This window comes from Sinohyriopsis cumingii, chromosome 6, assembly GCF_028554795.1.
Source record: "Sinohyriopsis cumingii isolate HCF-2022 chromosome 6, ASM2855479v2, whole genome shotgun sequence".
In the NCBI taxonomy this organism is placed as follows: domain Eukaryota; kingdom Metazoa; phylum Mollusca; class Bivalvia; order Unionida; family Unionidae; genus Sinohyriopsis; species Sinohyriopsis cumingii.
Window position 1 is genome coordinate 123,451,091 of NC_142966.1, and position 18,329 is coordinate 123,469,419.

Here is an 18,329-nt window from a genome sequence, read left to right on the forward strand (position 1 = left end):
ATCATATCAGAGATCAGTATATCAGTATGTTTCCAAAATAAAAGCTTTGCAGATACTCAAATAATATCTGATACCAACACAACACTCTATTTACAATTTAAGTTTAATATCTCATTAGCTCTTTTCAAAGTCAGCAATATCCTGCCTTCATTAGTCATTGCTGCCACATTTATAATTTAATTGAGAAAAATGTAGTTTAAGTAATACACAACGCATCCTTCTCTGGCCCCTTGCTGGGCCTCTCTTTGTCTACTGCGGTTTCTCTGCCCAGACTTGATGCCAATGCAGCCAATGTATGTTAATGTGTGTGTGTGATTTGGATTTTTAACACAGCTTTAACAAGTTTTCAGTCATATCACTATGATGTCTGCAGTGTGGCAGTTTATAGTGATGTCTAGCACTGGGGCATCATGCCGCAGACATGTATCATGATGTCATGCCCAGTCACATTATCCTGACACCAGGCCAACCAGTCCTAACACTAACCTCTTAATGCTGGGTGCCAAGCAAGGTAGCTGTTAGTACCATTTTTGTAAGTCTTTGGTATGACTCGGCCGGGCATCAAACCCACGACCTCCCGCATCTGAAGCAGATGCTCTAACCACTAGGCCACTGGAGCGGTTATGTATGTTAATAAACTAGTAGCTAAATTTATATACATTGTCATGTTCAACCAATCAGATGACTGTAACGTAGTCTAGCTGACCCTTTGAGACCGGGCAGAGTTTTAAAGAAACAATAAACACGTTCGTGGATGACAAATGACAATATATTAAACAGTGGTACTAATGATATGAAAATAACAAAGAAAAGCATATAAAATGAATATAAAACACATACGAAATATACTTTGACTACTATGTCACATTCAAGTAGTCAGAAAGTTCTAGAAACTCCATGTAAACTTCATGTACAATAATATCTCTCGCAAACGTTCATATAAACAAATCCTTGTTGCAAACCCATATAATCAACTACTGGTTGCAAACATTTATGTAGTCAGACACTACTGTCATAATTCACATGTAGTCAAACCACTACTTGTTATTGTTCTTTTACTTGTAGTCAATACACTACTTGTTATTGTACTTTACTTGTAGTCAATACACTACTTGTTATTGTCCTTTACTTGTAGTCAAAACACTACTTGTTATTGTACTTTACTTGTAGTCAATACACTACTTGTTATTGTCCTTTACTTGTAGTCAAAACACTACTTGTTATTGTGCTTTACTTGTAGTCAAAACACTACTTGTTTGGAAAATACACGTTGACACGGCCTTCTCTCTGGCACGGTCACTTTCCCCTCCGCACTTGTACCCGTACGCTGGCACTGAATTGGTGGGTTATACTGGTAATGGTACACCAGACGTCATGGTATTCACAAGCCCATCCGGCTGCTCATAACCGGTGAGCCAACTGTTTGGCTTTAACAAAATTACAATCAAATATACAATATTATTTCTCAAAACACTCCTGCCTCAAAGGCTTTCCCCGACACTGTTGGATGTGCAAACTCAAATTATCAATCCAAAAGTTTTCTCGGAGAGAAAGTTGAATCCCACCGCTGCCACCAACATTTACTCAATTATTATGCCCATATACTTCATACCCACTTCCTACAGTGCATGTATGGAGAATCGGCTGATGTTTGTTGTCATTGCAATCCTCAGGATCAGACTTATCGAGTTTCGGTTATCAGTGTCCCTATATACCTCATATCAGCCCCTTGCAGCTCCACATATAGGTGTCATACACTCTTCAATCCTACAAACTCCCCCAAGTCTCTCTTCCTGAGGTATTCGTATAGAAAAATTCAGAGCTCGGCTGGTGCAGTGTGCTGTGACAGGATTTGCCCCCATTATGCCAAAGATTATTTATATTTACAAAAAAGTTTATACTAAACCCATGTATTGTGTGTTATTTAAATATCAAAGTAAAAATTATTGGCAAAGTGGAGGCCGTTCAGTATAAGCTTGAACCTGTATCTCAATTCTCCATACCTCTTGTTCAATTTTTATGTATTTTTCATGATGACTTCTGAAAATAAATACTGTTTAATCAAGTATGAAATACACAAATAGGGATACTCTACCACAATAATGAATGTACTATATACAGATAACTGTGACCAGCTTAGTTTGGACAATGTTGTAATATTACAAATAAAGCTGCATAACCCTAGAGTCAACAATGAATGGGATAACTGATTTAAATACAACTTGACCAATCATATAAACATAAAAATATAAATCATACTGACATGCTTTTACAGACACAACTTTTGACTGCTTTCAAGTTCAAAACAACCCAAATTTACACTGCTTTAAAACAAATTATACAACAAAATAACAAGTATCCACATATAATGCTTAAAGACCCTACAACTGACCGTGCATAAGACACTGAGCTAACAGCAAAACTAAAACATGGCATGAGAGATGGATGGATTGATGGATAGTTGGAAGGAGGTACACATGTATAGACATGCATAAACTATATGTCCCTAACACTGTAGTTTCTGGACATTGAAAACCTTCCAACCTCACCCTGCCAAATCTGTGGATATGTTTACCTGAAGCAAGTTTTCCTCCTCAGACAAATGTTTCTCCACTTTCTTGTACATATGTTCTAGTGATTTCTTCACCTGGCAAATGTATACAATAATGAAAGACTGGGTACATAAAATGAAGTATGTAACACTATGATATACCGATTTGAAAATTATTGTTTGAATAATTCTCATTTGTGCATATACCTGTTCAATCGATTTAGGAAGGGAATATCCTTATCAACATCATCGTGAACTGGCATAAAAGAGTTGTTTTGAAAAAGATGCAAGCTGAATAAATATGCAGGAATTTCAATATACCAATCAGACATTATTAAATGTGTCATCCTGTAACACATCAAACAGTGGACATTATTAACTCATTCGGCCCCAGCACTGTTTTCAGTATCTCTGCTGATATGCCTCAGAAGCACAAAGCCGTGTCTGGCTGCTTGTGCCCCATAGATTTTACCTGTTTGAAAACATCGTGCACATGCATTCACTCTTACCTTAATTTCTCTTCTTATATCCAAAAACATCCACGAATTTTTCACCATTTATTTCAAATGAATTTGTCGACACATTGATGTAATTTTTTCCCTATTTGTCGAAATTTTTCACAACTTATTTATCCAGTATTTACAAACTTATGCGCAATGTTTATCTGCAAGAACTCCATCATCATCGCTGTCAGCATCATCATTTTCGGACGATTCAATCTCAGAAACTTTTATGTCCAAATCTAAATCTCACAAAATATTCAACTGCTGAACATATCTTTCCTCAGCTTGCTCAATATTTTCGAGATCAAACCCGAGAAACTCCACATTTTTGCTCTCATCAAAAATCACTCTTCTGTCCGCCATCATTTACGATTTTTCATGAACAGAACACGTGTAGTTAAACCGCTCTCAAACTTTAGCCTCTTGCTTCAGAACAATTCAAATTTCCACAAATGAAAGTAAAATCATTTCTGATTGGTTTAATAGTTGTTTAGTTCTTGGAATAAACCATTTCTAACCAATCAGAGACATTGTATCTAACACATATTCATCACGCCTGGAGACGGGATCGGCCATTGAATGCAGTAAACAATTCACGACTACAGGCGGGATTGGCCAATGAATGCAGAAACTGGATCACGCCTACAGATGGGATCGGGGCCGAATGAGTTAAATGTGTCAAAATGTAACAACTCCAACGCTGTACATTATTAAATGTGTCTAACTGTAACATGTCCAACACTGTACATTATTAAATGTGTCCAACTATAACATCTCCAACATTGGACATTTTTAAATGTGTCTAACTGTAACATCCCAATCAATACTTTTGTGTCCAACAAAAATATACATCAAAAGTAATGTCAAAACTTTTTTCCTACTCCCCTAATTTCAAACATTATAATTATCTGGAAATTACACATTATTTCAGGCAAATAACAAAGATTAATTTTGTAATAAAGTATCTTTTTCTAAAGAAAAGCAAAGGATTTTTATTTGGATATTACAATAAATATCATGCCAATAAACCATTACTTTAGGACATGTAGAAAACTGTCAAACATAACACTGCTAACACATTAATGGACTGGAGCATTTGTGAGATTTGTAACAAGCTTTTTAACTAATATCACTTTTTAATAGAAGAAATCACCATTTAATAAAAGAAGCATTTTAAAAACCAATTAATAAATATCAACCACATCTATTGCCAATCTGAACACAATGAGTAATTTTCTTTTGATTGACAGTTCATCTTGTGCTTGGCCTTGCTAATTTTCCAGTGCTTTTGTTGATGTATTTCACAGTGCATTACATAGTGCACATCAAATGAATTTTTTAATAACTAACATGTTCTTGTCATGAAGTACTAAAGTCTGGATCTTATGATTTTGATTGACAAATTATCAATCAACATAATAATAATAATAATAATAATAATGAGGACTTTGTATAGTGCCTAATCTTTAAAAGCTCTAAGTGCTTTACAACATTAGACAACACCTATAACAAAAAAAAACATATATAATGATATGATTACAAAAAAACAAACACCATTAAATTAGAAAACATAATGCTAAACCCTTTAATATACTGTATTGCACATTTTCAAGCCCAATATATTGAAGATAACTGAGAGAGATAGTGTTCAAGGAAAATGCTGTATGAAAATACAAAACAATAAAATGAATTCACTGCTTAACACTAATCCTCCATTGTGAAAGCATGATATTATTATGTTTTATTTTAAAATAAAATAATGCATAAATCTAACAGAAAACTGATTTTATTCTCAGCTTATATATATCTATGTAAATCAGAAAATTTCTAATAAAAACAGGAGCCAAAGGAAAAATGTTATGCAGATTTACTCTTCTTGGATAAATTGCATTTGTGAGGATCTTTTTGCCTCACTCCCCCATTGGTTGGATTAATTATACTTAATAGTAAAAAAGAGAATATTCTGTCCATATAAATTTGTTATTTTGTGTAAGCTTAGTTTAGAATCTTTCTAATCTAACTAACAGTAACAAATCAAAGTGTTGTATTACAGTATTTCAAACTGGATTATTTCCCTTTGGCTTGGATCAGCTATTATGTTAATTGTTGTTGTTGTAGGGTTTAACGCCATTTTTCAGCACAAGATAGGCTATACATGGTGGCCAGTATTAATGGTGGAGGAAGAACAAGGCGAAACCCTCGGAAAGAACCACCGACCCACGAGAAGCTACTGGCAAGCTTTCTCACATATCCACAGTGGCCAAATCTGAGACTCAAACCCATGCAGACAGAGGTGTGATGGCAGTGATCCGTAACGGAGGGTGCTTTAGACCACTCACCCACTCGGGGCCCCTAGCTATTATGTTAAAGACATCTGAATGAAGCCAGGTGGTATAGAACACTAGTCATTTTTTTATGTGTCAAAAGGCGACAAGAAAAACTGATGACTGAGAACTTAACACAAACCCAATTAAAAATTACTGTATAGCAGTTTATTTCTTGAAAGTACAATTGAGCAACACTGAGCAAACATGGAAGTTTTCTATTTATACAAGTTACATTTTAGTGGTTGCAGATAGAGGATTTATTTCAGTGGTGAGAGCCAGTAATGCATCCTACCGTTGTAGAAAAATCTTCATAGCTTTGAAATCAGCTGCAAACTTCGTCTTCCACATTTTATATGTATAGCCTATGAGCAAGAAGGGAAGTAACCCTTGCATGCTAGCCAAAATTAGTTTCTACTGGAGAGCAGTCCTTAACATTGTCTATACTTGTGGATAGGTTGCCATCCCTTAAAATTTGTTTGTCTGTGTGTTGAACAGCTTTGATGAACAGAGATCAACAAATTCTACTCGATACTTATATTACTATATTTGAACAGACACACATGTACGAGAGATAACCTGGCCCCAGGGAAGGAAGAAAATTTATTTTAGACACTGAGAATAGTCATCAAGTCATTTTTAGAGACACTGTTGCAGTTGTCATCATTCTTCACATGCATATGCTGACAATGATAGCCACTGCAACACCTCTGCAAAAAGGCTGGGAACTGTTTCATCCCAATGATTGCAAATTTCATAAAATGACAAAAGCTTGTCCTACAATTATTCCATAAATGATAAATTATGGCTAGATAGATTTTAGCAATCTCATTTTTTAACTGCAACATAACAAAAATATCTTTATCAACAAAAAGTATCATTAAATAGTGTATTCCTTTACATTAATGATATCTCTTCATGAAACAACCTTTATGAGGTGGAAATTGTGGCAAAGAGTGGCGCGTCTTCTATTGTGAAAGGCACCTACAGCTTAAACTTAAGACTTTTCTTCAAGTAATTTAGTAATTTTATTCTATTAAGGTTGTTTGAATGATTAAATCTTACATAAAATTATGATATGATAACTTACATCTTTTCCCGTGTAATCCTTGATGACTTTGCGTAATTCCTGTTTGCTGAATGCCAACTGATACCCTACATCTTCTGGCTTTACTCCCTGGCTAAGATGACCCTTTACTCCTTCAATAAAAACCTGAAGCAGAAACATCCCTTAAGTTCAATAAATCTGTATATAAGATGTGAATCTCAGAGTGCAACAGGCGGCCGAGATTTTGATAGCTATGCTTTTTAATGACATAATCTGCATTACAGAATGTAAAATTCACCAACTGTAAGCTTAAGTTCGATGCAAACAATTTTAAAATCTATGCAGCTTAAACCCCAAATTTGTCTTCTCATTAACTTCTTGATCATATGGATTATCAAATATAAAACCATGCATATACCTTGATGGTTGGTGAACATGATTGCTAACATTTAAAATGTCATAATTCTTGTAAGAGACAAATACATATTATACATGTTCTGACTGAAATTATTTTATTCTGGGTTGACATATGACCTTTACTACTGAGATAGCTGAGCTAAAAACGAACAAACACTGAGAGTAATTTTACTGAGTATAAATTCAACCCAATACAGGACAGGAACCAATATAAGCCTCTTTAAAACAACTATTTCTTGAGGAAAGATCATTTGTGGAAGATAAATTAGGTGTTCATTGTTTCATAAAGCAAATGATCCAAAGATTTTTTAATTGCTCTTAAAACAGGCATGTCCAACACACAGCCCATGGGCCATATATGGCCCAATCCTTCACATTGTGCAGCCTGTGGCTATGTAGGCAGTTCTTTTGGAAAGATGCATTTTAATTAATATACATAATTTTAGTGATATGGAACTGTTCTTGCTCATGTGGTCCATGAATAAGCATTTTATCTGGACCCCAACAGGTAAATAAGGTTGACTGCCAGTAATTGGAAGATAAGTAAATATCATTCAACATTGTTTATGATTCGTTTGGCATAATTTTACACACAGACACTGAGCCAGAGTCCCAGTGCTAATTATACTACCTGTCAATTTTATGTAATAATGTGAATTTAGATGGCCTGAGATCAGTTAAAATTTGCACTTGCTGTTTAAATATTGACAGAAAAGAAAGTTTAGTTATAATCTGCAAGCTACAAGTTTCCTGTACATTTCTGGTTATCTGTGCATCTAGGATTACTTATGTTTTGATAAGACAGGCAATCAGAAAGCCTAGTTGGATTATAATCCCACTCTCCAACTTTTCAATAATTTCCAGTTTGATCCCTTGGCTTATTATACAGGAAATACTTATGCAGAATAATCTGTTTTGCAATGCAAGCATGTGTTATTCTACTTATCAGCTGTGTCTTGATGAGAAACCTAATTATATTCACACCTCTGTTTGGCAAATTAATACATTGCAAAAACTGTACATAAAAATAAAAATATGAGTAACCATAATAGACGAAACATCAAAGTGACATAATATACAATTAAGATCTACTACCATTACTTTGGGCTTGCATTAACACATCCCACCCTCCCATCAACATTTCAAGTGGTTCCCAGAAGAACAAGTGGAGATATGACAACTGTCATTTGACCTATAATTCATTAACAGATTGTTTTCAATAACTGATGGAGTGAAATAATTAGATATAACCATAAGAAGTTTCTACTAAAGTTACCTTACATACAGCATTTAATAAGAACATACTGTACATAGGTTTCCCTTACATGAAGTTTCTCCAGAGGTCGACCTAATCTGTCCTGGGTGTAGAAAGTCAGACTGTCCTGGTATTTTTGCTTGGCCTTTTTCTTGTCGCTTTCCAGGCTGGAGATCTTTAGTGTGGATAATACAGCTAAAACATTCAAATAGACATGGTTATACACTTTTAACTGTTGGCAAAATTCTCTCTTTGCACACTCATACTTAAGAGAAAATCACAAAAGTGTGAAGGTTGAAATTTAAGCTTGATTAGAAAACATCAGATGTTAGCTATTTTTCTTTGGAAAAATGGGGATATAAATTGGGACAACTGTATACAGAAAAAGATAAAACTGAAAAAGTATGTGACGAAGCATGTATAACTGTATGTCATGTTGCAAAGTTGATGTTGTATGTAAATATCTTGGAGGAAACCAAGTTGGAAAAATGTTTAGATGATATAAAAACAGTGATTACTTTTGTAAAAAAATATCACATGCTTCTCCCGGTTACTTACGGACCATAGTTCCACCTGACACCCAGCAGTTTGTCCAATATGGCCAGTTGAGCTAAAACCTATCAAACTAATCAACACAGGAAAAACTGAGACAATTAATGATACTCATCATACTTATTAAATTAAATTTACATACTTACAGAACATATGATGGTAATTTTCTGAAAATGGAAGAAAACTCATTGAAACTTATGTACATTGCAGAGCAAGTATGCATACCATACAATTTGTTCTTTATATCAAATTGCAACTTCAAAACTGACCATCTGTTTCACAATCTACATTAACAAATTAGAATAAAAGGAGGTCTAACTTGCTGAACCATTCTAAAGATATGCACCTAAAAAGAATGCTCAAATGTACCCTCCTTGTACATGGCACAATTTTAAAAAGATTCTTAAGTTGAACAAAGAGTCTAAAATTTGATGCTGCTGATAGTGATAATGCAGTGAAACCTAAATTGTACAACATCTGCTATGAATGATCACTTGTCATTTATGGCCAAAATCATTCTGCATGGATCAATTTTACATTACAAATGCACTGGCATGAGTGACTACCTGCTAACTGCAACCAGTAACCAGGATTTGTTATGCTTAATTGTTTCAACACTGCTATGAATGATAGTACAGTAAAACCTGTCTTCAGCAACCTTTACTGTGAGTAACCCCCTGTTATTTACAATCATAATCATCGTGCACAGATTGATTTTATTATAAAAATGTACGGTCTGAAGACGGTATAAAGAATGTAACCAGTGAACATGATTTTGTAGGCAAAATACGCGATTTAACACTGCTATTAATGAACCTGTCATCAAGACAGAAATAAATATCACTGACCTTTTAATTAAGCCTTTGTAACCATGACCATTTAGGAGGGTCTAAGGGCATAGTACAGATTTTTCTCAACAACACTGCTATAAATGACTGTGTTACAAGAATGGAGATAAACATGCTAAACATTTTATTTTTTAACCTGTAAATATGACTGCTTAGTAGGGTTTGTTTAAAACAAAACATAAACTGAGTCTGGTTACCAGCTTTTTAAAACAAATGCGTCACGCAAACAGCATGGTATGCTACAGACCATAAACCAGACTGAAGTACACATCCAACTGCCACTGAAGTGCCAAAGTCAAGCAAGTTCCCATTACAATGAACCACTCCTTCAACTGTGTTGTTTCTTTATGTTTGGCAAATATTGCATAATCCCAATAATGTTACCATTAGAAAACTATTTAAATAGCTTCACTTTATTGATCCAGAGCATTGTTAATGGAGTCAGTCCATAATGTCTTGGGTGAATGAGGTCGATGTCTTTGTCCTAAATAAGTGATTATTGTTTTAAAATTGTGATTATCACTGTGAAATGTCTGTGTTGTTTGTTGCTTTATTATTGTTACAGTTATTGAAACCCACATAACAGCTGTAATCTGTTCAGTGTAGTGCGTCTTTGTTCACCAAATTAATCTCTTTATGTCACTGGTGAATTAAGCCTTTGGTTTTTGTCTCTCAGTAAATTTATTTTGCTTCTGGATGGATTGACAGTGTTTTTTCTCATTTCGTTTTTTATACTGTGATACAGGGGTCAGCAACCTAAGGCATGCGTGCCATAGGTGGCACGTCAAGAGGTTTTTTGTGGCACGCAAAGGGCAGCCAAATATCTCAATTTTAACAGTGTTACTCTTTTACTGGTGGCACGCGCTCGTTCATTTTGTAATTAATCCAGAAAAAAGTGGCACACTATGTAAAAAAGGTTGCCGACCCCTGATGTGAGATATATATATATATATATATATATATATATATATATATATATATATACCATTTTAAAGCCTGATCAAAACCACTAATTCATACACAGGATGAGTAGGTGTTAATTAACATAGCTAACTTTAGAATTAATGGACAGGGTAAATAAGTGTCACTATATTGTTAAGACTGTAATTCCTATGTCATAATGCCAATAGACTACACATTAATTTCAAAGAAAATTGTAATGTTTACGATAGATGTATTTTTGTTGGTATGTATTTTTTCTATATCAATACATGTAATATTTTCATATGAACTAGGCATAAAGAACAAAGTATATGTACAGTATTATAGGTATGTTTTCTTCCAAACCCAGCTGAGCTTTGACCTTGAAAACTGCACTGGTCCATTATGATGGATGACCTATCTTGGGTGACTAATTTCTGTTGGCAACAGGGGCGGTATCTCTTAACAGGTTTTACTTATCTACATTTCTCTGTCTGCAAGCATTGGCCAAAAAAATAACAGGGTATTATTAACTACAGTCATGCACTTATTCAAAAACTGAACCTATTCTTATGACCTCTCAAAACTAACCCATTCTTATCACCTCCTTTGGCGTCTTTGGATGATCCTCCGCAATCCTCTCAATGTTGTCAAAAATGGCTGCCACAAGTTTCGTGTATCCCTTGTCCAAATCCGTATGTCTGTCAGAGCCCTTGAATATGCTCTCTGCCAGGTTGGCAAACTCCTACATAAAAATGTGTTGAAAAAAGAGGATCTTACAAAAATTTATGAAAAAAATTAGTAAAATAATTATCATGTAGTGCAATGACTTTGAAATGTATTCATCACCTCCATCACCACACCTATGCCTTAGTAGACATTATCATATCATTTGTGACATCATACACAACACAAGAGTTCTTCAAAGTGAGATATCATGGTACATAATTGCAGTGGAACTATCAGTAATCAATATGTGTTTAAAAAACACATGTGAGAGTGAGGTAATTCTGTTACAAATCAACTTCCAAATTTGAGTCTAAGCTTGACAGAATCGAATATAAGTTTTTTATTTCGGGACTGAGAATGTTATGTTGGTTTTACAATACACTGCAAACTGTGCACGTAAAAAAGAAGAATACATGTAAGTTTGAAACAAACATTCAGTTAATAAAATTCCAAAATGAAAGACTATATCCTAAAATGCTAATCTATTTAGACCACTCAAAAACATATAAGAAATGAGGGCTACAATTTACATGGATTGGTTTCTCAAAGTCTACTTTGTGCCTTACAGAATAAGTAGACAAACTTAAAATTTGTTAACAATCAAAAAGTAGAAAAATGTTTAAATATGATATTAATTTTTAAGTTTCTATGTGTAAAATAAATATGATCCTTGGTCCTATGTAACAGAGCTGAACAATGCCAATTGCAGTTCAACTTGTTTTTAAAATGGTGATCAAATGATGGTATGGTTTTGTCCTTTGTAGACAGATGTCTTCTAGATTGAGAATTCTCCATGAAACTCCCTGTTCTTAGATATCTACATGAACCTAGATGTTATTCACCAAAACCAAAAGTACTGAACAAATAGACTTACTTATGATGGACATCTCGGACATATTATTTCAATGGAAATTATGGATTATGTATCAAGATACTAATGCAGTATGCAATACCAAATCTGATGAGAAAATGGAAAATCTTACAGTAGTGGAAAGGTACAGTATCCCTTAAGGACATTAAGAATAGACATTTGTCAGAACTACTCCTTGTTCACATTAGAAAATTGTCCTTTAATTAAAGAACAGTTAATCTGGATTTATTTGGAGATTCCTTAAATCAACCTGTATGAACTGATGCAAGAGAGAGAGAGAGAGAAAAGAGAGATATTCCTGTAAGTTACATTTTTATATCTAACGGTGATTAAATGTACTGACGTAACAGTGATCTCACTTAACAGATGTCACCTCTTACCTCAAAATTGTGGACAAAGCTGATTATCCCACACTTGCTCTTTTTGGAAACCTTTGTTTCAGATATGGCTTTGATTTGCATTTCCTGAAATAAATGAACAGCATTTAATACCCATTACATTTTCAGCAATATTTTAACAAACTACAAGGGCAGGAAGATTACCACATTTATGCATAGGTTTTAATAGCACATCAGCAAAATCTGACTACACCGCTCCCTCGATAACTCGCGCCCGGATAACTCGCGATCCCGCTTATAACGCGGTGTATGTCTTGGCTCCCGATTTTTTCCAGAGAAAATGTATTTAAAATATCTTTAACATATGCTGAACATGAAAAAAAATTACGATAAGAATTGATAAATTAAACCTTGATACATTGCTCGTTTTATCATCGAAAATGGTGATTAACGCCCGTAAAAATATAATCCATATTTTGAAATTTGCAAGTTCTAGAAAAGAATTAATTTCAGAGATCTCGAAAACGCTTAATTACGCGTATTTGGACGCCAATTTTTGATCTGGGACGCAGAAAATCACTGAGGCGGGAGTCCTCCGTACGCATGTAACAGGTGCGCGGGAAAATTCAAAGATTTGCCGGTCCTGTTTCAGCCACCTGCTTTGTGGGAAAATGTTGTGCTGATATTTACAATGACTGAATTCAGTGACTGAAAGACTCTTTGATGTACTGTTGCTATTTCATAAGAGTACATTTAAAAAAAAAGAACATGATGCAACAACTAGGCGGCTAGTTCAAAGGCTTTGACTTGATGGCCGAGTGAGAAAATATACTGATATTTAGTGATTGAATTCAGAGGCAGAAAGACCCAGTTTTAAAATCCTAGCGAGACCTCTGTTTAAAGATATCATAAATAGTTGTCATTATACTGTAAATAAACAGTCTGGTGAAATAGCGATCAATGAAAACTTCTGGTAAATGTTAACAGGTGGCAACAGAGAATGAAATAAACACCAATTAAACGACTTCCTGTGTGAAAGTCAAGTTCTAATCCTTTAATTCCGTTTCACTGTAAACATTATAATCACAACATAGTCTGTTCATTGAAAACATGAAAAGAGTAAATCGACCGTCACATCGAAACCCGTGAATACTTCTGTGAGAACCTAATTACATGTACATGTCGGCTTTGTTTTGATCAACAACTTGGGGAAGTGTTTGTTGCATTAAAAAAAAAATCGATTACAAGAGACCTCGGGTGCTGGATTAAGGGTCTTGGAGCTGCCTTTGACGTAAAGCAAAACAGTAACAGAGACAACGACGACGATAGTGACTCCGAATGTTTCAGTGAAACTGATGTCATTAATGCCGAGGCTCTTTGGGAGAAATTAGTACAGACTCATGGTCCTGAGATGGGCGTTTCTCTTGATGGAGGAGTGGATTTGTGCTGACAGTGATTGCCCTACAGCCGAATACATGTCAGATGAAACTATAATTATTTCTATAGCGAACAAATTTGCAGCAGAAGACGATTCTAACTGGAGTAACACAAGTGTTGAAAGTGATGCAGACACAGATGTTGCACCCCCACCCCTCTGCACAGGAAGCAAATATTTTGATATTGCCAGAAGGTGGCTGGAGACCCAAAATGTTGACTTCGTAAAGTTCATGCAGTTGAGAAATCTGAGGGATTTTGCTCGGCGGCAGAGAAACCATAGAGTAACACACACAAAAAAATTAACTGATTTTTTCAAAAAGTGAATTGATTTTTGTCAAGTGTGGCACAAACGGCAAGTATTAACTTGTTCTAATTTACGTTGTTTTAAATTTGTAGACCAATTAAATATGTTAGTACTGATTAACTCGTTTTTTTTTTTCATTTTACTTCTATCGCACTCAAATCTATCTATCGTTCGATCGACACTGTTTCTCGAAAAGAGTCGATCTTTTGTGTATAAAAAAAACTTCTAATTTGGCTCAAACAATAAAACTAGAATGTATACAATTCAACATAAAAATTAGAGACGTAGTACACAATGTGTGAAGTGGTACACATGTTTAGCGAACGGAAACCACATGGAATAATGTTTTCGATGATCGCCTCAATATACTGTAATTTATCCTGAAATTTTTAATGTTGTCCTACGAGAAAATAATAAAGTACACCGTTATGAAGAGATATTTATTAACAGTTAATCTCAGAACGATTATAAAGTGAGTATTCAACAGTATAATCTGCCTACTTCCCCTTATTTTTCCGTTATGTCGTCAATCACTTTATTGGTTTTGGGCTTATTTTATAGGTCCCTCGATAACTCGCCCCTCGCTTATAGTGCGGTCGATGTTTCTGGACCCCGATGTGCGCGAGTTATCGAGGGAGTGGTGTATATGGTGCCATAAAAAAAGATTTGTGTATCTGCCAAAAAGGCATACAAAACAAAGACGAGGATAATAAAGAGCCAAATCCTTAAAATGCAGTAAATATATATATATATATATATATATATATATATATATAAAAACTCCACTCTTTTAAAACGTTTAAGGCCTTAGATGAGCATCGTCAAGAGATATATCTCAGGGCAAAAAGTCTGCATCCATTAGGTGCCTGTTACGATATGATGGAAGGTAGATCAGGCCTTTTCTACACCACTGAGTCTTGGGTATGGGGGTAGGGAACAGGTCTTTATAATATTGAGCTTACTTAGAATAAATGTGGAGTTTTTAAATTTTTAAAATCTGAAAAATCAACATAAACATTAAAAATTATCCTTCTATAAAAATATGCATGTACTGTGTATATGTCACCTAGAAGAAAAAGAAATAAACCTGTAAATTACACAACTTTAAAATCCTTTCTTCCCTAAGATGCCTACTGTAATGGCACTGTGAAGGTCTTGTAATTTTTTAAAAAGAGTGGGTCAAATAACAAAATATCCAACTTTGTATTTTAAAATTATTTATACTATTTGCTCAAATTTGTTTTATCTTTTGGGGGATACCCAAACTTACTCGGTTCTATACAGACAAAATTGTACTGATGTGCCAATAAACCCTATACAGACTGAGACACATACTAGCTACTTAAGTATAAGCACATATATCATTAGAGGATCAATCAGGATTTAAACAGTTTGTTTTATGGACAAGAGGCCCAATTTCTGTAAGACTGCCTTTTGTTTAACAGAACTGTTATGTTCACAAAAACAGAAATGGATCACCAACCATAGCTTCCATTCCACCATTTGTGTAGGCGCTGGTGTGATCGAATGTCAGTACAGGTATCTTTAGTTGTGCGTTATGACTGATCAGAGTATATAAAATATATTTTGATAATATGAAACAGGTTTCTTACTATCATGGGCCAAAAATTACAAGTATTAATAATACATAATGTTAAAGAAAGCCTTCCAAGATCAGAATTATTTAAAAATTTAGAGAATCAGCTTACAATAAAACTGTCAAAGTTCCTTTTGATCCTGACCAGGCTAGAAGCGAAGGTCTTGCTGAGAAAAGATCCTGCATCCTGGGTGTTGATCACATGCTGACTCATCTTCACCAGCAAGTACATGGAGTTACTGAGGAAAATAACTAACAATAATTTATAAATTCTCTGAGCAGTGATACAAGTTATTCTACCTACCTTCCTTAGAGCTGTTAGAATGCAATAATACATTACTGTGTACAGAAAATTAATATATTATGACAAAATTATATTCTGTGTTGCCATACATGAAGCGTGATATATTGTTACTGCTGAAGGTTTTACATTTTTCAGCACACAATAGGCTATGCATGGCGTCCAGAAAAACTGGACAAGGAAAAACCAGGGAAAACCCTGGTAAGAGCTACTAACCTACAAGAAGCTACTGGCAAGCTTTGTCACATACCCAAACTGGTCAAACCTGAGAGTCAGACCAATGTGTACAGAGGTAAGATGGCAATGATCAGTAATGAGGAGCGCTTTATACCATTCAACCACCCAGGGTTCACTAGTGTGATATGCATTAGATTGCAGGAAAATTGCAAGAGATTGTGCATGTGATAGCAGATATACAAATTACCTTCCTTCATTAGCATAAAGGATTTAGTAATATTTATTATGAATATCAATATTTTCATGATCTATCATTTCAATGCCCCGCATTTAGATTAGCATTACAAAGGAGATGGGATAAACATGATCATGTAATTTTGTACTAGTTTTGATGCAGACGTGCAGAATATTTGTTTCATATGAAATCAATGACATGTTAAGTTTTGACATGGTTAATTTTTACAATAAAATATTCTAAAATACTGTTTTCAAATGAATAAAGAGCAAGAACCAACAATAGTAATGAATTATGATGACACCAATTGCTTAGAGCAAAATATGTTTTTCGAAAATACTTACCCAATCACAATACCTTAGGAGAGCTACCACTGCCTCAAAAATCAAGCCATTCCAGATACTACTTTTAGCTCAAGAGAGCTAAAAGTTGTCTGCCAACCCATTGGTGGTCAGGCAGAGTGATCTCCCATAACACACAAGACTTGGCGGCATGGCGTAAGGATATCTTAGTTATTACTGGAGTGGAAGGCACGCTTGGTATGGATGTAACTGCGGGGAGACTGGGAGGGTGTATGTGTATTATGATTGGGTAAGAATTTTTGAAGAAACATATTTTACTATAAAAAATTGGTTTCTTCTTCAAATACATTACCCAATCATATTACCTAAGGAGAATAAGAGGTGGAGGGAGGTACAACCTCTTATCTTGGAGATAAAATCTCTGATTCCCATAGGTATGAGAAATAGGTTCTAAGTAGCCAGACTGGAGGAGACTCCATTTGTCAGGGTATGGCTTCAAAAAGGGAGAAAAAAATTCCCATGCAAATCCAGCAAAGTCGTAAAGCCATGTCTTAAGAAGCTGTCTATTGACCTAGAAATGTGACCTGTTGGGCTGCGTATATAGGTCCTACCAGATCGAACTGGGCCCTTTGGGATAACAAATCTCGGAGATAAAAGCTAGAAAATGTGTACTCTGATCTCCATCCCACAGCCTGAATGATGATGGTTAGAGAACAAGTCCATTCAAATGCTAGGCTAGAGAAAAGTTCCACACCATGATGCAACGGCCTGGGACTGGGATCCTCCTTGTTGCTGGAGATAAACCAACACTGTAATCTAGAGATAATCCTGGTTGTTGAGAAAAGTCACCACTGTAGATATGTCAGACAGAATGAGAACTCTCTAACCTCTTAAGTATTCTTGCGCCTAATGAAAACCGTTCACATTAGCCATCCTCTCCTGAACTACTGATATGTAGATATCGTTCCTGGAGGAGATATGCACCACTGGTGTCCCGAAATAATGATAGTGGGTGGGCTCCTCTGGCTTGTTAGCATACTCATCCACTGGGACGTTAAGCAGAGTGGTAGAGGACCGAGGTCGTGTTCTTAGCTTGAGATTGACTCCATGTATGCCTTAGGTGTTCTGTGTGGATGATTCCATGCATGCCTTAGGTGCTCTGTGTGGATGACTCCATGTATGCCTTAGGTGTTCTGTGTGGATGACTCCATGTATGCCTTTGGTGTTCTGTGTGGAATTTTAAGGTATGTTTTTGTCAGTTTGAAGATAACCCAGGAAAATAAAAGTCCCACAGCTAATTACATTAACAGTATTGTGCACTTAATCCAAAGTGTAAACAAATGCCATCTGATCCATGCATATGGAGTGTGGCTTCCTTGAGCTAAAAGTAGTCTCTGGGAGGGCCGAATTTGCAAGGTAGTGGTAGTTCTCCTAAGGTTTTATGATTGATTAATGTATTTGAAGAAGAAACAGTAAAGCTTGCCTTAAGTTTTGTTTAAATATAAATAGCACAAAAAGGTCAGCAAGTATCAAATGTTACACTGAGACATCTGCATGTTCATCATATGTGCCATTATTGGCAATACATATCTACAGACATACATTTCAAAATTAGTTGA

At 35.2% G+C, this 18,329-nt stretch overlaps 1 protein-coding gene across 15 annotated transcripts in view; it reads right to left on the reverse strand.

Moving 5' to 3' along the window:
* LOC149797874 (exocyst complex component 1-like) overlaps window positions 1–18,329 on the reverse strand; it is a 169,353-nt gene that overhangs the window by 20,652 nt on the left and 130,372 nt on the right. For 14 of the 15 annotated variants that reach the window (XR_016421906.1, XR_016421905.1, XR_016421903.1 and 11 more), the window contains 7 exons: window positions 15,808–15,934; window positions 12,400–12,483; window positions 11,011–11,164; window positions 8,797–8,817; window positions 8,169–8,293; window positions 6,469–6,591; window positions 2,576–2,647 (listed from right to left, as the gene is read on the reverse strand). Coding sequence is in view for 7 of the 15 variants with exons in the window: in XM_089962899.1 (XP_089819025.1) it covers window positions 2,576–2,647; window positions 6,469–6,591; window positions 8,169–8,293; window positions 8,797–8,817; window positions 11,011–11,164; window positions 12,400–12,483; window positions 15,808–15,934 (706 nt within the window). In the remaining 8 variants the exon portion in view is untranslated. Of the gene's footprint in view, window positions 1–2,575; window positions 2,648–6,468; window positions 6,592–8,168; window positions 8,294–8,796; window positions 8,818–11,010; window positions 11,165–12,399; window positions 12,484–15,807; window positions 15,935–18,329 lie in introns of those variants that run through there. The other variant, XR_016421907.1, reaches the window with a different exon arrangement.